A 22,518-nucleotide genomic window follows, 5' to 3' on the forward strand; every position below is an offset into this window, starting at 1 on the left:
CAAACACTTCAAGCGCATCTGTGACTTCATGCTCAGGACCTGCTGCCACCGAGGAGGCAGGTACGGGAGGGGTTTGTCCGTCTGGAAGCTGGTTTTGTCCGTCTGGGGCTGACAGATGATGGATGACAAGCCGTTTGAGGGGAAGAAAATACAATTACCCAAAGTAGGCTTTTGGCAGGACATGGAGACAGCAGAGTGAGGTCGGTGAAACCTGCAGAAAGGGGATGAAAGCCTGGCTGCTCACATCCAAGGCCCTGGTTTGTTTTTGGTTGCCTCCTCAGAGACGTTGTTTGTGTAGTAATTAGCGATGTAAAACATGCATCGGCCTCTTTGTTCCCATTAGGCTTGGCTACGGCTTGAAATGATGCGCAACAGTAGCCTGTGGTTAATTTTACCAAATGTTCACTTTAATTTCATTTAAGACCAGCTGTCTATAAATCTATAGTGCCTATTTATATCGTGTGCATATAAATTATATATATATATAGATATAAAATTCTGTGCTGAGGAGAACGTAACAGATAACAAGGCACTGGTAGGAGCAATGCCCTCTGGCCCCCACCCTCCAACCCTGGGGCGATGTGTGCGGTCAAGCCTGAAGGCTCAACGTTGGCTTGATGATGATGGGGCTGACCTTTGGGTGATACCTCCTTATGGATCAAACCTCCCTGCTGTGTTCCTCCAGCCTAAAATCCCCCATGTGTTGCATGTCCAGGTCAATATTAAACACCCAGTGTGTAAAGCAGCTACTTATCGGGCAGTGCACAGCTGGGAGCCTGCAGCGAACTGTGGTTTATTTGCATCCAAGCAAGCACGCCTATGTTTAAATACCTCTAAGCAAACGAGTCCACCCAACTCTTGCTTTGCTCTTCCTTGTGTCCTCAAGGCTGGGTTTACTGGTAGTATTCAAGGACAGTTTGTCTCCTTCCTTACTTACAGGGACTGGGAGGATGCCTGCTTGATGGTAGGTGTGGGTCACGTTGCCCTGGTAGTGTTGGCCCCATGCTATGTGGTTCAATGAGTGCTGGTGGCTTCTGCCACCAGCTTTCACCATCGTGTCACATCTGAGCCACCACCACTGTTGCATAAGACCCCAGCACGGATCCCTCAAACCTGTGTTTGCGCCGTCCCTCCCTCTGGCAGCACCAGGACGGCTGGGAGGATGCTGCCACGGGGTGATGGGAAGGGCTGAAGCTCCTTGGTCCCAAAGCGTGGTGAGATGTGGTCGGCCAAGAAGCGTATGTGGAAGCGCCGGCCAACACAGTGGACCAGGCTGCCCATCACGGCGCACTGGAAGCTGGATGGGTTGGGCAAGGCATAGGTGGCACACTCATACCATAGCTTGGCCTTGGCGCTGCAGCGGTAGACGCCGATGCCCATGCTGCGATGGAGGTCAAAGCGGTAGATGAAGCCGTTAGCGCTCACCATCTCAGCTGTCCTGTCCTTGCCACCACCGGCCAGGGTGACCCTCCAGCTGTCTGAGCGGGCAGTGTAACGCAGCAGCATGTAGCGCAAGGTGCCCCCCGTCACATAGATCTCCCCATCACACACCGTGGCCGTGTGGGCCACGGCAAAGGTGTCATGGGGCAGGGGTGCGGTGAAGGTCCAGCGGTCCTGCCGGGGGTTGTAGCGCTCCACCGTGTAGAGGCACTCGCCACCAATGGCGTAAAGGTGGCCATCCAAGGCCACAAGCTTGCAGTGCGGCCGTGCTTGGTTCAGGGGGCAGATCTCCCTCCAGATGCCAGTCAGGGGATCGTAGCAGAAGACACGGTTGGAGGGTCTCTGCATCTGGCCTGTGCCCTCACAGCCGGCCACCACGAAGAGGTAGTTGAACATGCTGCACATGGCGCACCCCCGGGAGACCACCTCGGGTGGCACGTGGCAGAGGTGATGCCAGCGGTCCCCTCCGTCATCGTAGTAGCACAGGCGGCTGGTCTGGAGGCCAGGCTCCTGCACGTTGATGTCTGCCACAGCCATGTACATCTTCCCCTTCATCCTCTGCTGCAGGATGAGCTCCCGCTCACCGGCGTTGAGACGGCCGTAGATGGAGGGTGTCCTCAGTACTTGCAGGTAGTTGTCACTCATCACCTTGTAGGCGGCTTCCTGGAGGTGGCTGAGCTTCTGCGCCTTGGCTGTGCAGAGGACCTCATAGCAGTTCCCCAGGTCCAGGTGGGTGGGTGGTGGCATTTGGAAGAGGCCAGCACTGGCAACCAGCCCTGGTCGGGGACTTGCAGGTGGTGTGCTGGCTGGCACCGTGACCCCAAAACCCTCCATGGGCAGCTGGAGGTGGGGGCTGTCGGCAATCTGGAGGATGCTGTCCTTGCGGCCAGGTGATGGTGGCTCAGGGGAGATCTCCAAGCTCCCCGTAGGTGGTGGAACTATGGAGGAGGTGGTGGGATCCTGTATTGCTGAGGCTGGGTCTGGCTCCTGGGTTGCAAAGCTCTGCAGTTTTTCCTTGACCTGCTCTAAGCTGCAGTGCTGGGATGTTCCCAGAGGGATGTAGGGGAGGCACCTCTTCTTCGACACGGACTGGGAGATGGACTGGACACAGTAGTCGTAGACTTTGCCTTTGAGGCCAGAGACCGGCTGCCTGGCCCCGTCCTTTGCCCGCTGCTCGGGGATGTAGTTCTCCTCCACCTGGATCTTTGCGACCGAGGAGAAAGAGTAGGAGGTGTCTGACCCTGCGCTGCTTGCTGTCATTTTTAGACCCAGGTCCGAGGTGACACTGAGGGTCTGAACCATCCCCCAGCACCCCTTGGCCTCCGGGCTCACACTTCCAACAGCCAAATCCTGCTCCATGCTTTGGGCGCATCCATCACCTGCCATCTGGGCATTAGCGATCCCTGGGGAAAGCCCGGTGCTTGGTGCGAGCATGCCCTCCTCCCTGTGGCTGCTCAGTGTTTCGGCTGCATCCCCAGGGTCATAAGAGCTCGGCTTGCTTCCTGGCTCACTTGCCTGATTACTTCCCGGCTCGCTTCCTGGCTCACTTGCCAGCTCGCTTCCCGGCTCGATTCCTGGCTTGCTTCCCGGATCACTTTCCAGCTCAATTCCTGGCTCGTTTCCTGACTTACTTCCCATCTCACTTCCCAGCTCGCTTCCCAGCTCGCTTCCCCTCCTGGCCATCCCCGCTCCGCTGTGAGTCAGCCCTGGTTTAGAAACCATCTCCTCTCCTTCCTCCTCCTCCTCCTCCTCCTCACCCCTTGGCAGACTTCGATCCCCCTGGGCGGGCATGTGCCATGTCCCACGGCTGCTTGCTTGACCGCTCGCTTCTCCATCCCTGCCATCCCTCCTCACCTCCCCACCAAACACCCTCCTCCGTCGCAGACCTGTCGCACCGTCGCCATCCCCATCCCGGGCAGCGTTTTCCCTCTGCTCTCCTCCCGTATCGGCCGGCGGGATTTTGCCCCCGGCAAGCGAGCGAGACTTATAAAACCTGTATGCCAAAGTCAGGAGGAGCAGAGCGGCGGCGGAGAGGACCAGCTTGCCGGCCAGCTGCATGTCGGACTGCCAGGGCAGGGTTACTCGCTGGGGCATTTTTCCATGCCGGGAATGCAGAGAAGCCGATTAATGATTGCCGAGCGAGCCCGGAGCGTGGAGCTGAAGGTTTGGGGCAAGGTGACTTTGAACGGGCAAAGCTGGCAGAAGGTTTCCGGACAAGCTTTGCATGTTTGGGATGGGCTGGGCTTCAGGGAAAAGGTGCAGCCCAGAGCTGGCAGCACAGAGCCGGCTTTATTAGCTTGGTAAACAGAGAGGCTCAGAGAAATGCAAAAGGAAGCACAAAGGGAGGAAAAGTATCTCCTCCAAGCAGCCTGTTGGCGTTACCTCCTTGTTTCTTTTGCTATTTAAAAGGGATCATGCAACGGAAGGGCAAAATAAGGTTTTTTTTGCCCAGGAAAGGTCCTTCATCCCTGGGTGCAGGCACAGGGAAGGGAGGGAGAAGCAGCCCGGTGCCGGGCAGACCTTTGGTCTGACACTGAGCAGCTGCTCCACGGCAGAGGCGGGTGACTAATTTGGTAGCCTTCGTTTGTGGCACGCTAGCTAATGAAGGGTGACGGGCAATAGTCCGAAAGCTTTCTGGGGTCTCTTTGAGGCCATCTTGGAAGTGGCAGGGGAATTAAAGAGCTGGTGAAAAAGGAGCTGAGGGCATTGGGAGGGGGAAAAATCCAGTACAGAAGAGCAAATAAAGGCAGGAGTAAAACTGCAGCTGGTGGCCGCTGCATTCAGACACCTGCATCTGTGTGCATGGGGAGAGGGGTGAACTAAGGAAAGTAAATAAAAGCATTCAGACCAGGAAAATATTTGGGATGGGAAGGGATGGGAGAGATGCGAGGTGTCGTTTTGAAGTGATGCACTGCTGCGCGTGGGATGTCCGTGGGAATTGGAGTCACTGTGGGGAAACCGAGGCACGCAGGATGCCAGACAGTGTTACGCTTGCGTCTTTCTCCCTCTGGAAAGATGACGGTGATGTGTCTGGTTCTGATCTGAATTTCAAAGATTTAGGGGAATTGTTGTCCCTGTTGTCCCCAAGGCAGCCAGGTCCCCACGCCTGGACCGTGGGGAGGGGGGGAAAGGAGGGGTCCTGGGGAATGGCATCCCTCCACAACCGCCACTAAGCGAGCTGAATTCAAAGGGATAAAATTAATTTCCTTTTCCCCGAGGGGAACGTCTCGCATGCTGAGATGCATAAAGAAATGAGGTCCTACGAGGCGGCAAAGAAACAGCCTAAACGTGGGTGGGGGTGGGTGGCTGCTCCTGTTTGTATGCAGGGACTTGCTCCCTGCTAGCTTGGTCCTGATCTGGTGGGATTTGCCAGAGAAATGAACCCAGGTGATGCTAAAACAACTCCTTGTATGAAGTGTGGGTGCGATGGGTCCCAGCGGCATGGGTCATGGGTACGTGTGGTAGGAGGAGGTCTTGCCGTGGGCCTTTAACGGGTGGTGGGTGCTTGTGAGCTCACACCCGGTGTCCACAGCCTCCCAAACCACCTCCTGTGCAGCGGCTGATCTTCACCAGCCGTTGCGTGAGCTCAGGCGTTGCCTTTTGTGACGGGGAGGAGCATCTGAACCTCCTTGGGGCACGTACCTCATCAGCTGCAAGTGCCGAGATGTCCCCCTGCCAACGCTGAGGCACTGAATTTCACCTGATGGCTTCGCATGGGGACTGGGGTGGTGCCGAATGGGAGGGGGGTGGTTGTATATCTGTAGCTAGACTTGCCAGGGAAGCTCGTTAGGTGGAGGACAATGTGCTAAATAGCATAATATTTTTTTATATATATACATATATATATATATATATATAAAAAAATGCTGGTCCCCATGGTGGCTTGGCAGTTGGGGACCCCTGTGCACAACCCTGCTGTGAACAGGGAGAGCCCACCAGTATTTTTTAGGGGGATGTTCAGCAAGTTGTCACCTTGTATGTGTGCAGCGTGGGGAAATGCAGCAATGAAGAGGTTGGGGGAATGAGGATATTTAGATTAAGAGCTGGACTTTGGAGCAGGGCAAACACTGGTGTGATGCATCCCTCGGACGCATCTTGAGCTTGTGCCAGGGGCCAAAGCAGCACCGGCCAAAACCCACCCCGCCGCTCCCCTCCATCCTATTTGGCATGGGGACCCAAAATCTATTACTGGGGGGCTTGGTCTGGCCAAAACCTCGGGGAAAGGGGTATCCCTCCCACCTGCAAACTCAGAGGGTCCTGAAGCCAAGGCTGGAGCTGGGGTACACAGGGATGTGCATCAAGGCTGGGCATGTGTTTCGGGGCTCAGCTAATTGGCAAAGGGTCTGGCCACCCACGCACGGCTGTGACCCCCAGGTTTCTTCATTTCTCCCTGCCACAGTTTTTAATCTGCAAGTAGATCTGCAAAGATCCTTGCGTTTGTGAGCTGGGAAGTATGAATTATGTATGTGCTTGGTGGCCCTGTGAACCCAGCCAAAGCAGTAACTGTGCCCAGTAATGAGGTGGGGGACGAAGGGCAAGCACCGAGCAAAGTCCACCATCGCTCCTGCTGGCATTCCCAGCCCCGTCGAGCCGCAGCATCCCTGGTTTCGTGTCCCCCACCCTAATATCCCAAAGGGCTGGGGGCTTGGGTGCACCACATCCTTGAGAGATGCAGAGCTGGGCTGCCAAAACCCAGACTCCAGGTGCGTGCCAGGATGAGCGTGGTTCTCCTCGTCATCAGTGGGTTTTTACGAACCTTGGGAGGGCGAAACACGGAGCGCAGGGGGACGCAAGGGCGTTTTTGGCAGGCAGCATGCTCTGCTTGCTGTTGCCTTCACAAATGGTAGGATGGAGGGACCAGAGCCTGACTGCCGAGCTTGAACTGCGGGGGATGTTGTCGGGAAGGAGGATCCCTGTGGCAAAAATGCAGGTCTGATGTATAAATGTATATATTTATCTCTGCCTTACGGTAAGGAGGATGAGGGGCAGTGTAGGGGAGCAGGGGATGCGGCCGTGGCAGCTCCGAGCAGCAGTGACGTCTCGGCACTTGTGACTCTAATTGAATGTAATTGCCTCTTCCAAATTTTGCTAAAACCTTTTCAAAGTCCCCTGAAATTAGGGAACATCGATAACGCCGTTCCTTGGGGTTTTCAGCTGGCGTCATCCCTAAGAAGCACGATTAATTTTTTACAAGCTAATCATATCTCTTAGGCAGGTTGTCAGCCGTGGATCTGTCATCTCTCATCAATAATGAAACAACCTGAGCAGCTCTTCCCCCTCCAGCCTCCTGCATTATTCACTGCCAGGTCCTCAAACAACAGGGTGTGTGGTAGGGGGGACCCAGGGATTTAATTGATGTCTTTTGTAATTACCTGTAAGAAGGGGGATGGGGATGGGGAAACAGGGCTGGTAGGTGGTGGGTGAAGGATGAAAGGGGGCAGGAGGTAAAGGCAAGGTCCAGCACGGCAGGGATGATTTTCTTTGGACCACTGCTTTGGTGGGATGGCATCTCTTTGTGTCCTGGGGCTTGCAGGGACTTTGGGAAAGCTTGCAGGATCTCTGCCCAAAATGAGGAGAGACCCCTGTGTCCCCTCACTCATCGCTTTGGTTGTGCTAGTGATGAGAAAGTCCCAGCCTATTGCCTGATCCATCACCATGCCAGCATCCCCAGGGAAAGAGCTAAGCATCCTGAAAGCACATGCTGGGGTGGATTTGGGAGCCTCAGCCATTGGATGGAGAGGTCACGTTGCTCCCAAGATGGCACCAAACAGAGCCGGGTGATGGTGGCACTGCTGCTGTAATGCTCCTCATTTCCACGGTTCCAGGCTAAAACTGCCACATTTGCATTTAAATGGAGGTTTGGGCATCTGTAAATCCTCATTTTTCGAAGCGCCTAATAGTTGTTTAATCACATTGGGATGAGGCCCCTGGAGCAGCTCCAATCCAGCGAGGAAGGCGAGAAGCATCCACACTGTGGTTGGGGGCTCTCCTGCCTGCTCGGTAGCATGGGGGTAAACTGAGTCATGCAGATTTCCCTAAAAACCAAAGGTTTCTCTAAAAAATGAAGGTTCCCTTCTCACCCAGGGAGGTGCAATGGGCTGGAGCAGTGAAAGAGGTCAGGGAGGGAGCAGGGGTTCGGGTAGCTGGTCTGAAGGGATCCGGATGCTCGGATACTGTTGCTTTGGGATGAAAGTGGAGCCGCTGATCCTCTTACATCCCAGCCAGCCCCAATCTGTCCCCCGTTTCTTCCAGCCCAAATTATAAAACCATGTGCTTTTGCATATAGGAAGAAACTCCCGAGCTGCTGCGTGTTTGTTTGTCTCCTTTGAGGCTGGGAAATTGCTTGCAGTGAGGTTGGCAACAGAGCATGGTAGGGACTGAATCTGCTTAATAATAATTAATCATAATAGTAATAATAATGCTTAGCACTCTTACGGGGCTTTGGAAAGATGAAGCGCCACACGGCTGCTGGCTAATCCTCTAGGATTAAGAGTTCCCGGAGGAAAAGGCAGGGGACTGCCCCGTCCTTGGGCTCCTCTCCCCCCTGCATCCGCTCCCCAGGGATCCTGGCCTGGGGCTGGCTGCTCTCGGGGCACCACAGGGAGGGAAAGCAGCCAAGCAAACCTCTGGCATCCTCCAGCACTGGGCAGGATTGGGGCAAAAACCACCTGTTTTTTTTGCAAAGAGCCGTCCTGCAGCAGGATCAATGCCGTACCGGGATGTGCCCGACGGCATAGGGTACCATAGGAATGGCCAGGATCTGGCTACGCTGGACCGTTATCTGTTTCCATGGTGACAGTTAGCCCAGAGGGATGGGGAGGGTGGCACAGCCCAAACGTGGGTGCAGCGCTTTAAACTTGGCTGGTGCCTCCACGCCGGCGCTGCCCGATGGGATGTGTGCTGCCCACTCATGTGTGAGCGCTGACATTTTGGGTTGGGAGCTGCCTGTCACTAAAGATTGACCGTCCAGCCCAGGACAAGTGTTATGCGTGGTGCCTGTCTTCCAGCAAAGTCGATTTGCCCCGACTGAGGTCCGGATAAGGTCGGTGATCCACAGCTTTCGGGCTCGCAGCGCCGCTGTCCGTGTGCATGCAATCTGAGTAGGGCTTGTCCCCGACATCCTTCATGCTGGGGACACGTGTGGTCCTTACCCCAGGGAGCTGAGACCTGGAGCAGCTTGATGCAGTGGGAATGATGTAAATGGATTTTTCCAGGGGAAATCTGGTGCTTGCATCATAGACGACTCCCCCCTCCAATATCTTGCAAAGCCTCTGGGTACCCCAAAACAGTGCTGAGTAACCCAGCACAAGGCAAAACATTAAGCACAGCCTTCTACCGGGGGAGATTTTTCTTTTTCCTTTTAATTAAATTGTCTGAGGAAGCCAAGACACAGACAGAAAGAGACCGAGACTGTAAATAGTATAGAAAAAAAAAAAAAGAAAGAGAGCGAGAGAACCGATTGACAGAGGTATAAATGCCGGGTGGAGCCATACGGAGGAAGAGGAGGAGGAGGAAGAGGCAGGCGAAGCTTCACGTTAGCTCCAGGATCACTGTTAGGGTGAGCGCCAAAACTAGTCTGAAGCTGCGGTGGCCGGTGAGTGAACCTAGGCAGAAGGAGAAAAGGGATGGGGAGTTCGGGGAGCCATGTCTCGCCACTTGGGTTCAAAGCAGGATGGGGTCACCACCTTTTTTGGGGGGGATCCCCTTCCTGAACTTGCTATGGAGGTTGTGCAGGGTGGGCAGCAGGTCAGGGGTGCTGTGGGGAGCATCCGCAGGGTCCCTTTTGGTGCAAGGACATCCCTGCTGCCAAGGGCAAGGGCTTGGGGCGATGCAAGGATTGATGCTTAAAGGCTTGGGGCAATGCAAGGAGAGATGTTCTCTGCATGGTCCTTCCCTCCCTGGGGAGTTTTGGGTTGAAATACTGGTGCCACCACCACTCACCGTTGGAGTCCTCTGTTCCTCTGGGAATATTGGGGTTTTCTAATGGGAAAGAAATAGCAGAGATGGTTTTATTGGGGGGGAGAGATCAGTAAGGATTTGTGGAGGGAGGGGTGACCCCCATGGTGCCGTCGTACCGAAAACGATGAGCCGGGTGTGAGTGTCAGTGGAGCCCAGGGGGTTCTGGGCGGTGCAGCGGTACATGGAGCCGTTGAGCTCAGCCGGCACCCGCTCCAGCACCAGCTCCTTGCCGTCGTGCTCGGTGCTGCCATCAAGGAGCCGGCTCCCCACCCGCGTCCAGGTGAAGAGGGGCTCAGGGAAGACTTCGTTCTGCAGGGAGATGGGGGGGCTGTGAGATGGGCATAGGGAGTGAGCAAACCCTGTCTTGCACCTGGAGCAAGGACAGGGTACAGCCGAAATGTCCAGGGGTGCACCAATGTAGGGACCATGATGCAACCCAAGGCCAACCCCATAAAGTGCTGGCAGAGACGCAAGGCTGTCCGTTGGCATGGCATCGCCCCGTGGCGATGGGGGTGGGTGGGGATGCTGACCTGGAAGCCCTGCACCAAGATCCGCACAGTGTCTCCGACGCGGGCTCTCGTCGGGGTCATCGTGATTTTCGGGCCCTTGGGAGCAACTGCAAGGGAAGGGAATGAGAAGGGATGTCAGTCGAGCGAGGGGTTCCCGGTGCCAGTGGGTGCCCTTGGCTGGGGTTAATGATGATTTGATGAACGATCGTGGCGAGGGGGTGGCATGGCGTGTGCCAGCCCGGGGGGGCTGATGGCTTCATGATTGATGGACAGGCTGATGGATGTCCAAATGACTGATAGACAGGTAGGCAAGGACCCTGCAGGCGGATGAACGGGAAGACTGTGAGATTGATAGATGACTGTAATGGAATGCATTGGTGGTGAAGGACATATGTCGTAATCAAGCCTCTCTCTGCTCAGAAACAGGGGTCAAGAGGGATCAGGTCGGTCTGAAGCCATGGAGATGGGCACCTCAGAAAAGCACCCCCAGGACAAGGTGGCCTCGGTGAGTCACGCGCAAGTGCTGTTAGCATGGGAGACAGCCACAAAGCCTTGCTGGCACAAAATACCAAGCAGAGCCCTGTAAAGAGGAGGGGACCCCTTTTCTCATGCCAGACTTGGGGTGCCCTTGCCTGGTGCATTGTGGGGAAAAGCAGCAATGCAACCAACCATGGTGGGGTGACACCATGCTGGGTCTGTCCTTTGCTCCCAGCTGGGTCGGGGTTGTGTGGGTGTCCCTCCTGGGCCACGGATGGAATGGGACAGCCCCAGGAGCTGCCTGGTCTTTGCATGGAAGGAGCCTTTTGCAGACTCAGAGGGGAAAATGGGCAGGAGGGAGATTGTGCTTTGCCAAAAGTGGGTGTATCTTTTGTATATTCAAGTGCCACCATGGATGGGACAGGCTGAGCCTGGACAGCACCCCTGCATGACACAAGGGGACAAACAGCCACCAGAAAGCACATTGGTCTGCGGTTATGGACACTAGTCCTTGGAAAAGGCATCCATGCCCCAGGATGCTCTGCATGGACACGCACCAGAGACCACGGTTGTGCACTTCGACTGCTATATCCATGCAGGATCTGGCCCTTGGGTGCTGGAGCAGGAGTGATGGGCTGCAGGTGATTACACCATGCTATAGTCTGTACCTAAATATTTTCTGGTACTGAAGCAAGTGGTTTGTCTTGGTTTCAATATGGCTTTTATTGAGAGTGTATATATATTATATAGATATATGGAGGGGGTTAATGGGACATGTGCTGTGATGGTGCCAAAAAACTGGGTGTGGATGGTGGTGGTGGGACGCCCAGTGAGGTGCATAGGCTGGAGGCATCTTAGGGGATGAGGAGGGCTGTGGATTTGTGAGGGCAGTGTGGAGTAAGCTTTGCCATTACAGATATTGGAGCTACTGGGGGCCATCAAGGTCTTGGCCTCATTAGGAGCCCCAGAGGGTAGACACCTAAGCCTGATGAGCAACAGAATGTGTGAAAATGCAAGACTTTTAGGTTATTTTTTTGGCCAGTTGTATGCTGGGAGAGAGCTTTAATGCTCGGTAGGGAGGAACGGATAATGGAGGGTCTTCTATTAGCAAGAGAGCTGCTGCCCTCCTTGTTGACTGCCAACCTCCCGTTGACCTCCACGTTGCTGCCAACCTCCCACTAATTGAGGTGGTTGATGAGCTGAAGAGACAGAGCACTAGCATTGAGAGGCTGGTGCACACCGAATCCTGCGCCAAAGACGGGTCGAAAGCCAACGAGGCAAAGCTCTCCAGGAGATGGTGCATCATTGCTGATGCAGTGAGCCAAGTGCCCTACTTGGCCAGGAGCAAAACCCAGTCTTCTCCACCCAGCTCAAGGGGAGGAAGGCTAGAGCAGCCTGCCCAGGAGGATGCCCTGAAGCTGGAGCAGCCCCAGGGGAGAGCTCAGCCTCTTCTGATGGGGAACCAGGAGAAGGTAGGGGAGAGCCAGCCTTACCTGGGGGTAAGTTGCCCAGTCAGGGTGGGAGATTGTGTAGGGCAAAAATGAGGGGCCCCCTCACTATCTAACCTGTTCACTGGCTCCCAAGGTCACCTGGGGAGCTTCTGCTCTTCTAGGGTCCTGGGTATGCTGGGAGTCAGCCCAGAGGCCCTGACTTCAATCCCACCACCCTATCAATCACAGCTGGGGCCTCGCCAGCCCCACAGTCTGCCCCTGTGCAGGGGCCAGCCTGGGCCCTTGCCAGCAATCCCTATTGGGATGAGTTGGGGTCCATGGCATGTCCTCAGGTCTCCTGGGACTGGGTATAGATGGATGGAGGCTACATCATTATGGGGTGAAATTGTCGCCCCACCTTGCCCCAACATGACCCCAGTCCAGAGGAGCTCCTCTGTCCCATCCCCTCCCAGACTTACACCCCATAGGAGGTAACACTAAGGGGCTACCACCTTCCCACCTGCCCTGCAGGCAACCAAGGCAAAGAGCCACCAAACACCAGGTCCCCCAACATACCTTCCATCCCCAGCTCTAACACCTTCCTCCCTGCTCATCCCTACACCCAGCACAGTGCTGGCTTCCCCCCAAACCAGCCCCTCCTTGTCCCCCCTGCCCTGGTCCTATGCCTCTGCCCCTATAGACAAACACCCATCCCTTTCTCACTGAGGGGACTTCTGCCAGCACAGCCCCCCACCAAAAAAAAATCCAGGGCTGTGCCCACATTACCCTGCCACTGACATTGCTGCCTTGCTGTGATATCCCAGGAACCTCAATTCCCCTCTACTAGCCCCACACATCACCCCAAATCCCCACTGCCTGAGCCTACAACCCCCTCCCAACCCCAGCCCTCTGTCAACCCAGCAAACCCACCCTATAGCATCCCCCATGGCTGGCGGGGGGGAGCCTGCACCCCCCTCTGCAGGGCCAGACCTCGCTCCCCTTTACGGGGCACCCTGAGACTATGAGGACTTGGGGGGCAGCAGCCCCACAGCCTCTTTCCTTACCTCCCCTATGCACAAGGTGGTCTGCACCCCATAGACCTCCTTGGCACCCTCCCCACAAGCACCCCTATTCCTAGCACCCAGCCCCAGCTCACCCACCCCAAACTGCCCTTGCCCTCCTGCTCCTGCACCCCCCCTCCTGCCCCACACAGCCCCTCCATGTTCTTCCTCCCCTCCAACACCCAGCAAACCCCTTCTCTTGCCTGATGGCCCTGTGGCACCCTGCTTTAGCCTGTGGGTGTCTGAAAACCCCCAAAAGAAAAGCAAAAAAGTGCAAGAAGTGGAAAAACAAAAAGTGCAAAAAAAAAGTAAAAACTAGCAAAAAAATTGCAAAGAAAGCAAAAAAAAAAGAAAAAATGCAAAAAAAAAAATTGCCAAAAAAGAGAGCAAAAAATACTTGCCCCAAAATTGAAAAAAAAGTCTGCAAGATGTAGGCAAAAAGTGCAAAATAAGCCAAGAACCGCTCCCCCCTGCCTCCCCCAAACCCGGCTGCAGTGGCTGTGCTTACCAAGCGTCACCTCGGACTGCATGGGCATGGAGAGCGCCGGGTGCTTCACCTCGCAGCTGAAAAGCGCCTCGTTGTCAATTTGGGGGTTCAGGGTCCAGGTGAGGGTGGCCCGCGCCTCCACCGTCCCATCGCTGACGGGCGCGTGCGTGTGGCGGAAATAGTAGATGGGCTCCGCCACGTGCACCCATCGTGGGAATTCCCGGCTCACCACCGTTTCAGGGATGGTTTCGGTGACGGGACCCCGCTCGGCTGCCAGCCCCCGCGGGGGGTCCGCCGTGGCCAGGGGTCGCCCACCTCCCACCTCCCCTTCGGCCGCCAGTGATTTTGGCACCTTGGTGTCATCCAGGTCACGGTGAAGGAGGTTACGGGGTGCCCAGCTCCCGGTGCCGGCCGGCGGCTCCGGCAGCGGAGTGGCCTCGATGGGCTCCCCGTCCCGCTTGAAGTACACCTGCATGGGGAAAAAAGGGACAGTGAGCCCAGCGGGGACAGCCACCACCCTGGACATCCCCAGCATCCCATCCCCTTGGGTAGCTTTGGATGGAGCTCTTTCCTAAGGTCCCTGCAGAAAGATGCTGCAGGGTAAGATTTGGGTAGCAGGCAGCTATTTGCTTTATTTTGCTTCCAAAAGCAGCACGTATATGCTATATATTTTATATATATATATTTATGTTGGCTTCATATGTATATATGAAAGATAAACCCTCCAGGGGCTCACCAGCGGTGCGGGTTTGCCACCAGAGACCACACACACCAGGGTGAAGTTCTGTGCCTGGTAGCGGCTGAAGGGTGCCGGCGTGTCAGCAGCGAGCACCGAGATGGATGTCGGAGGAGCTGCCGGGGAGCAGAGCCGGGCATTAGCATGGCATCCTCGACACCCACCCATCTCCATCCTCGTCCCCGTCCCTGTCTCTGTCCTCATCCCCGTCCCTGTCCCCATCCTCATCCCCATCTCCATTCTCATTCCCATCCTCATCCCCAACTCCATCTCCATCTCCACCCCCATCCCCATCCTCATCCCCATCCCTGTCCCCATCCCCATACTCATCTCCACCTCTACCCCTGTCCCCATCCCTTTCCCTGTCCCCATCCTCATTCCCATTCCTGGGGATGGGAAAACGAGCCAAATCCCCGCTGTCCCCCCACCCTGAGACCCCGCAGCCCTTTCCCCACCGATCCCACCCAGATGGGGTCTAGACTTACCCATCACGTTAAGGAATATGTTCCCAGAGGCCAGGACCACTTTCTCCCGCGTGGCTCGGTCGTAAATCCCCACGTGACACTCGTAGGGACCGTTGTCCGAAATGCGAACCTCGGGGAGGCTGGGGAGGAGAGACAGGACTCATTACTTGTTCCCCCTCCATCCCAACCCCGTTTTCCCAGGGGATGCAGCGGTCGGCGTTCAGATATCACAGCATCGGATGGGGTTGGCTTTTGCCAGCGACGGGGATCAATAAACTATTAATAACTGCAAAGGCTGCAGGAGAGAGCTGTGTAATGCGGTTTAGCAGCTGGAGTTTACCGGCACTGACAGCTCCTCAGGAGGGTAAGTAATTGCATTATCGAAAGGAGAAGCGTACGGGAGGTAAAGGCACCGCCGAGAGCAAAAACCCGCGAAGCATGGACATTAAATGCCTGTGAAACACCGATGTTAAAGGCGCGGCACCGGACGTTACAGGCTGCTTGGGCAATGCAACAGCTGTAGCAAAGCGTGGCGGATAAAAAGCATCAAAAGCCCAAACTCGAAGCAAACCCAGAGCATGCTTCAATTGATATATTATCTAGAGTCTTTATATAGATATGAAAAAAACCAGGAGAGGAAGAGATGTGCAAAAGGATCAGTGCTACTGGAGGTGGAAATGCTCATGCCAGCTGCAAAGGAGCCGCTTTGCTGACCGGCAGCATCCCACCCCATCGGCCGGCAGCTTTGCATCTTGCTGGCCAGCAGCATCATCCCTCACCAGCTGGCAGCATCATCCTGCCTCGACAATTGGCAGCATCCCACCTCGCTGGCCAGCAGCATCCCACCTTGCCGGCTGGCAGCATCCCACCTCGCCAGCCCGCAGCATCCCACCTCGCCGTCCGGCAGCATCCCACCTTGCTGGCTGGCAGCATCCCACCTCACCAGCCAGCAGCATCCCACCACGGCAATAAGGACGGGGGCAATTCCTGCACGGAGCACCCGGCAAGCCACCCCCCAGCAGCTTAAACCCCCCCACTTTTCTGGACAAACCCAGGCGTGCGCCTTGCAGGGCTTCCCCAGCTGGGGTGGGGGGGGGGGAAATCCTGCGCTGGTTTGCTGGATCCTTTCGGAAAGCCCCTGGCTGCCTTCCCACGCCTCCTCCTTGCTGTGTGAGCCCCCCGCCAGCACAAACAAGCCCACGTCGAAGCGAACAGTCACTTGGCAGCTCCTTTTGATTGGCTACAATGCTTTCAACTAAGCCTCCACCATCTGTTCCAGCCTCTAACTACCCACGCACAGAGTGGGAAATCATCCATACCCTTTGTTAGCAGCACGCAGGAGCAGTTTCGGTCCCCACCAGGCTGGGGACCCTCTCCATCTCAGTGGCTGCCCCTCGCTGTGAAGGACAAGCCCTTTAGGTTTGCATGCGGATTTGGGCGTAAAATGGTCCTAACTGGGTTGGTTTGATGTTTCTGTGAGCAGTAGGGACCAGAAAGAGGGGACCCCCTAGCCCTGCAAAGCTAAAATGCTGCCTGTCATGTCCTTTGCGTCCTCTAAGCATGCTGGAAATAAGGAAAAAAATTATATAGATATTCATAAAGCAGTGCCTTATTCAACAAGGGTGGGTTTTTAATCAGAGGATGGGAAAAAAATCCAGGGTTGGATATCTCCCGGCTTTGCTCTTCACATCTGAGCAGGCGGCGTTCAAAGCCGGTATGAAAAGAGGCAGCCCCGGCAGCCCTCTGCGCCGTGCAGATAAGAGCCGTGCCGCCTGGGATAACGCTCCGTGGGACGGCACCGACGTGACCGTGCCATTACAAAGATTCAAAAAAAAAAAAAAAAAAAAAAAAAAAAAGATGAAAATACAGAAGGGTAAAATGAAAGGGAGAGAAAACCCGAGTGGAAACAGCTGGGAAGCAACGGACCCATCACCAAACCCTTCCCAATGTTGCTCCTCTTCTTCACCAGAGCCCCAAATAAGGCAGGACCCCCCCACCAAAAAAAGGCATCAATCCAACAATTCCAAAAACAAGCTCTTTTCATACCCTCCGAGAAATACCTCCTTTCTCCCCAGGCATGTTGCTGTTTTCCTCTGAAAACAGCTGTGTGAAAAGACTTTTACCACGAACATCCCCGGCTCCACGGACGATTTGCCGGCGCCGTGCCGACGATTACCAATGCTTTTAAGTGCTTGGTCCTAGGGCGGTGAAATTTTCTGCTTGCAAATTCTATTAGTTCTACAATATGTGGTGAAAGGGAGAAAAACGGAGAGTTTTGAGCCAAAAAAAGCAGCTGCTTTGCCTCGCCGGGACGGTGCAATGTCCTTGTCCCTTGCTCAAGGGATGCTTGTGGTCGGGATGTCTCGCTCCGTGCACAGGGGGATGTTTTATTCTGGTTTAATTCCCCGACTTTCCCAGTGCTCCCTGCTAGAGGTGAGCAACAGCCAAATTCAGTGCCGAGTGAAACCGCTGGGTTTATGGCAGGAAAGCAAGGCTGTTGAGTTAGGGAATGTGTAATCCGTTTGTGAGGTTGCCAAAACGTCCTCCAAACAATAATTAGTCGTGTCAGAAATTTGTACAACAACCGAGTGAGTGGCTGAGCGGAGCCCGTGCTACGTGGGGAAGCAAAACTTGAGAAGCAGAGCAGCCCCTGAGCATCTCCTGAACTGCCCCCTGAGCAACCTCTGATCATCGCCTGAGCAGCCTCTGAGCATCCCCTGACCCTCCTGAGCATCCTCTGAGTATCCTCTGAACATCCCTCTGAGAAACTTCTGATCACCACCTGAGCAACCTCTGAGCATCCTCCTGAGCATCCCCTGACCCTCCTGAGCATCCTCTGAGCATTCCCTGAACATCCCTCTGAGCAACCTCTGATCAACGCCTGAGCATCCTCTGAGCATTCCCTGAACATCCCTCTGAGCAACCTCTGATTATCGCCTGAGCATCCTCTGAGCATTCCCTGAACATCCCTCTGAGTAACCTCTGATCATCACCTGAGCATCCCCTTGAGCATCCTCAGCATCACCTGAGCATCCTCTGAGCATCTTCTGAACATCTCCTGAACAACCTCTGAGCATCTCCTGAGCCTCCCCTGAGCAAGCCCTGTGCACCCTCCTGAGCAACTCTTGAGCATCCTGAGCAACCCCTGAGCATCCCAAGCAACCGCTGACCCTACTGAGCATCCTCGGAGCATTCCACCATGCAATCTCTGAGCATCCCAAACATCTCCAGAGCCTCCCTGGAGGAGCAAGCTCTGTGCATTCTCCTCAGCAACCCTTGAGCATCCTCTGAGCAACCCTTGAGCAACCTCTGATCATCCCTCCAGCCCTGTTTTCCTGCTTCTTCTCCACTCTATATTCACATTTAAACCCATGCAGCCATCTAACATAATTGCTCTTGCTTATAATAAAAAATAGCTCTGACTGTAGCAGAAAAAACCAGCACACACCCCCCCCCCCCAAATTCAAATTCCAAAGAATTAGAAAGAATTTCACCCTTGTACACATGCTTATCCGATGGGATGCCAAGCCCTTTCCAACCTGTACGTGGATATTTGCAGGTGCAAAGCATCATATCACCTCGAGGAAACGACTGTATTTTCCCCACCATACACAGAATTTTTATTACCCCACACTGGGAAAAATGAGCTTTGAAATCCGATTGGCGAATTCTAATTTGAAAAGGAAACAAAGAAAAAAAATCTTGAAAAATAAATACTTCACACCAGCCTCTTTGCCTTGAATTAAGCCTCTCCCTGACATTTTTTTCAGGCTCCAGTTTTGTTTTTATAACACCAGCAATAAAGCAAGTGTGTAATTAGTAATAAAGCTGACACTCCTGCAAGTGATTTCGCACTTGGAAGAAAAGCAAAGACAAGCTTCCACACTGCCTGTTTTTTTTATATATATATTTTTTAATTTTTTTTTTTTTTCCCATGCCTTGTTTTTCTTTGCCCATTTTCACCCAGAAATCTCCAGTGATGTCACCTTTTCCCTAGGGACAAGCAGGACCTTAGGGACAGACCTCAGATATTTGGTGTCGGCGCATTAAGGGACAATAATTGCAATACAATGAATCCCCAACGACAGCCAAAGAGAACACGCCGAGTATCGCCATAATACCCTCAACTGCCCCCAAATGGGGGAAAAATTCCTAAAAATAGGCATTAAAAAGCAGCTGGCATGCCAAAGGAGGCAATATTGGGGTGACTTACCGCACAGTGGACTGGTAGACCAGATCCTCCCTCTTCCGATAATTTTCCATGTGCGAGAAATTGGTGGAGAACATGGCATCGAAGGTGAAGATCTTCTGCTTGATGGTGCCACCATCAGTGACCTGCAAAAAAAACCCCCATATATGAGATGACCATGGTCACTTTTGCAAATGCACGAGCAGCTTTGTACCTACTTTTTAATTTTAAAAGTATTTTTATTTTTAATACTTCTATTTGCTATCTTTTAATTTGCAATCTTTTTATTTGCAATATTTTAATTAAGATTTAAAACTATTATTTATTTATTATGACCCTGCTGAGGCTAAGAGAAAAACCCGCGTGTTTCTGCCCAGTTTTTGTATCACCAACTCCTATGTCCAGCCGCTCACTGGGGTTGTAATTTTTAAGTGGAAGAAGGCTCTTTTTAGGATTGGGGAGGACTTGTTTGTTCCCTGTGTCCCCCTGTGCCTTCAGATTTATCTCCCTCTCTTGCGAGGAGCAAAGTTTAGTACAAAATTAAGGAGGAAAAGGCAGAGGAAAGAATGCAGAGGGGTGATGGGCATTTTGGGGCTAGAACAGCTCAGATTGATCCATCAAAGGGTTAGAATAGTCTTTTTTTAACAAGGCCTGGCACAGGAGAAGGGGATTTTGGGGATTAACTCCCCCCCTAAACCAGCATCTCTAGGGAGGACACCCCACTCTTCTCACCTAGCACTTCTCCCCCACTTGGGCTAAACTCAACTTTCACTCCAAATTTTCTCTTTTCCTCCTTTTTTTTTAATGGCAAAAAGGAAAGGGAAAAAAAAAAAAAAAAAAAAAAAGCTGTCACTAAAACCACCTCTTCAAATTTATTTGCCAAGGCTGAGGCTTTTATTGCAAAGAAAATACATGCTGGCACAGACGCGGGATAAAGAACTGCAAGAAGAATTATTGGAGTTGTAAATCTCCGGCCTTGGGAACGAGGGGAAGTTTTCAAGGACGCGTTCGATTTTTCCCGACTTTTATTTACGCCCTGGGGTGGGTTTGGGAAGAAACCTTGCAGCTGTTCCCGGATCGAGAAGCTCTTCATGTATCATCTCCAAGGGTTTTCTTAGGATTATTTTGGGGGATGCAACAGAGTGGTTGCTGCAAGGAGGGATGCTCAGGGGAAAGGGGTGGGGAGCGGTGGAGGTGATACCCATGGATGCAGCCACAGGAGTTCCCCAGCACATCTGGACAGATACGGGCAAAGCAGGAAAGCACCAAATTAGATCTGAGGATGGGAATGGGGAAATTGCAACTCAAAGCATCTCTCGTGCTGCTGCTCACCCGGACCTGTCACATTCCCCTGAGGATGCACGGCAAGGGAAGATGCCGCAACCCGGTCGCATCCTCAGGGGATTACAGGCAGTTAATAGGCTCCTATGAAAAGGCGCATAGAAAATAGTCTCTCTCCAGGGATTAGACCTACTTTCAGCCTTTTATCTGTGCCCTGGGGTCAATTTTTTTGGAGAGGAGCTACATCTAAAGTTGCTGGTGAACCCACGGGGGTGCGGGAGCAGCCAAGCCCAATGTTTCTTGTTGGGGAAAAAAAGGATGATAATTTGGCAGCATCCAACAGTGATTGCCCCAAATTATGTGCCCACACCAAGGAGTGGGAGGAAAAAAGGATGGGAGGAGAGGAAAAGGCATGTTTAAGGCACCAGAGCCAAGTTCAGGCCACCCGAGGCTGCCTGCTGCATTATTTATAAACCCCAGTAAAAATCTTATTCCTGACAAAAACCCGGTGATTGCCACTGCGTGGGGAGACATTAACCTCCTGCTCCTTCCCGCTGTCGCAGAGACAGCCGCCCTCCTGCTTCTCCCCCCGTCGCTCTCACCTCACCGGCAACCCGGCAGTTTGCTGTCCCCAAAATACGCTGGCACCATTAATATTGCTGGAGCCTCTCGCCGGGGTGCTCGGAGAGTTAGATAAGCATCGGGGAGTGATGGATGGGGGACCGAGGGGAGAGGAGGAGAGGGCTTTTGGAGGACAAAGTGGGTTGTAAAGGGACAGGAGGTCTCCGTAGCACCTTGGGACATGGGGCGTCATGGTCCAGAGTCTTTCAAGCACCCTCATCCTGGGGCTGAATTTACACCATTTCCTCCAAGGAAACGCAACGAGCACTTGCTACAGCAGGAGGGAAAATACCCTAAAGGGGCTGCAAGGGGTGACTGCAATGCTTAGCGTGCTTTGGTGGGGTAGCACTGGCGTTTGCAGCATCCCCAGGCTGTGTCCAAGGCTATGTTGCAGCCGCTGGGAGAAAGGCATCATGCTGGAAACCCCCTTTTAAAACTTTTTTTCTGCCCCTCTCCCCAGCTTGCTCGAGTATCTGCATTTAGCTCAGCTGGCTGAAATCCTTCTTCCCACCTGAGCTTGCTGGACTTCTCAGTCCTGCCTTGCTCAGAGCCACTCAAAACATCACCACCAGCAAATCTGGCTTCCCAAAATAGAGAGTAGTTGATTTATTTGTCGAAACCTGGATGGGTTGATCCCAAAATGAGCACCATGACCCACCTCCATCCCCTTAAATGGCAGCACCCATGCTGGTACTCCCCTCTCCAGCATTACTAAACCACATGCACAATCAAATCGATATCACAAAAGGGTCGCACAATTTTGGGAGGCACAGCCCAGGCTCCCCGCTGCCTCCCCGGAGCCGGAGCTATGCCCTTGCCCAGCAGTAATAGAGAGTTCAATAAACTGTGCTGATCCTTGTGACCTTCTCTCCCCGCCTGAGCATGAGGAATTAAAAGAGTTCCCTATACTGACATTTAAATTATCATCTCTGAAGCACCGAGACAACCCAGCCAGCGTGTAGATGAATGGCACGAGTCAGACCTCTCGCAGTTACTGGCCCAAGATCTCTCCATCAGCGGCTTTGCTCAGATTTTAGAGAATTTCTCTGCAGCCGTAAACCTCAAGATTTTTCCCTAAAGGGGAGCAGGTTTATAAATCAGAGGCACAACCTGCTGTGAATTCAGTTGGCTTGAAAATTTGGAGGGGGCTGCAAATTTCTGGGAGAAGCTTTCCATGAGCGAGAGGTAAAAAGTAGCATCCTGGTGCCTCCAGCCCTGCTCCTCCTGAGCATCCCCAAACCAGCATCCCCAAATTTGCCAGGGCTCTGGGCTTTCCCAGCAGCATCATACGGCGTAGGAAGGGCTCGCAACAGCCTCAGCACATCGAGTGCCCTTCGCTTGGCTCCTCCAGCCCATCTTCCCCCCTCCCCTGGAGCCGATGCTGCTGCGAGCAATGACTTTATCACTGTCACCAGCAACATTTCCAGCTCGGAGCCACCACGGGAGACGCCGGCCGGAGCTGTAACGTCTCATTTCTCCTAATGGGCAGTGGCAGAGGAAGCCCCCGCAGGGACTGTGCTTTGTCACCATCGATCAGGCAGCTCCGAGCGGCGCCAACATCTGTAATGCATCGGTCTCTACTTGCCATGGCCACAGGTTTTGGAGCCCCGGGGTCTTCGCTGGGCAGGGACCGGCCTGATGAGCCCCTCGATGGAGCAAAATGCTTTGCGATCCCCATGCACCGAGCTGGGGATGTTAGAAACAAGAGCTGTTGCACGAAGGATGGGGAGAACGGCTTGCAAATGGGGTGAGGGGGTCTGCGGGGTCATGGTGTACATCCCCTTGCCTGCAAAGGCCACGTTAATGGGTGCTATGGAGAGAAGTGCTCATGCATGGGTGCTACGGAAAGCAATGCCTGTGCACC

General features: G+C 53.8%; 2 protein-coding genes across 2 annotated transcripts in view; both read right to left on the reverse strand.

The window, feature by feature from the left end:
• Nucleotides 1-423: 423 nt before the first annotated feature.
• On the reverse strand, nucleotides 424-5,170 carry KLHDC7A (kelch domain containing 7A). The gene has a single exon (XM_049812647.1). It carries the CDS (start codon nucleotides 3,532-3,534, stop codon nucleotides 1,108-1,110), a length of 2,427 nt encoding a protein of 808 aa, XP_049668604.1. The 5' UTR covers nucleotides 3,535-5,170; the 3' UTR covers nucleotides 424-1,107.
• A 3,371-nt stretch (nucleotides 5,171-8,541) lies between these two features.
• The window catches only part of IGSF21 (immunoglobin superfamily member 21), a 40,005-nt gene continuing 26,028 nt past the window's right edge, over nucleotides 8,542-22,518 (reverse strand). Inside the window, exons 3-10 of the mRNA XM_049811772.1 lie at nucleotides 18,777-18,898; nucleotides 14,585-14,703; nucleotides 14,100-14,215; nucleotides 13,385-13,832; nucleotides 9,930-10,015; nucleotides 9,516-9,708; nucleotides 9,382-9,420; nucleotides 8,542-9,044 (exon numbers count right to left, since the gene is read on the reverse strand). Of these exons, the coding sequence (XP_049667729.1) occupies nucleotides 8,971-9,044; nucleotides 9,382-9,420; nucleotides 9,516-9,708; nucleotides 9,930-10,015; nucleotides 13,385-13,832; nucleotides 14,100-14,215; nucleotides 14,585-14,703; nucleotides 18,777-18,898 (1,197 nt within the window). The 3' untranslated portion in view covers nucleotides 8,542-8,970. The remainder of the gene's footprint in view (nucleotides 9,045-9,381; nucleotides 9,421-9,515; nucleotides 9,709-9,929; nucleotides 10,016-13,384; nucleotides 13,833-14,099; nucleotides 14,216-14,584; nucleotides 14,704-18,776; nucleotides 18,899-22,518) is intronic.

This window comes from Accipiter gentilis, chromosome 1, assembly GCF_929443795.1.
Source record: "Accipiter gentilis chromosome 1, bAccGen1.1, whole genome shotgun sequence".
In the NCBI taxonomy this organism is placed as follows: domain Eukaryota; kingdom Metazoa; phylum Chordata; class Aves; order Accipitriformes; family Accipitridae; genus Astur; species Astur gentilis.

Excerpts from the sequence above, each read along its gene's own strand:
- KLHDC7A (XM_049812647.1), bottom strand. The coding sequence starts at position 3,534 with ATGCCCCAGCGAGTAACCCTGCCCTGGCAGTCCGACATGCAGCTGGCC.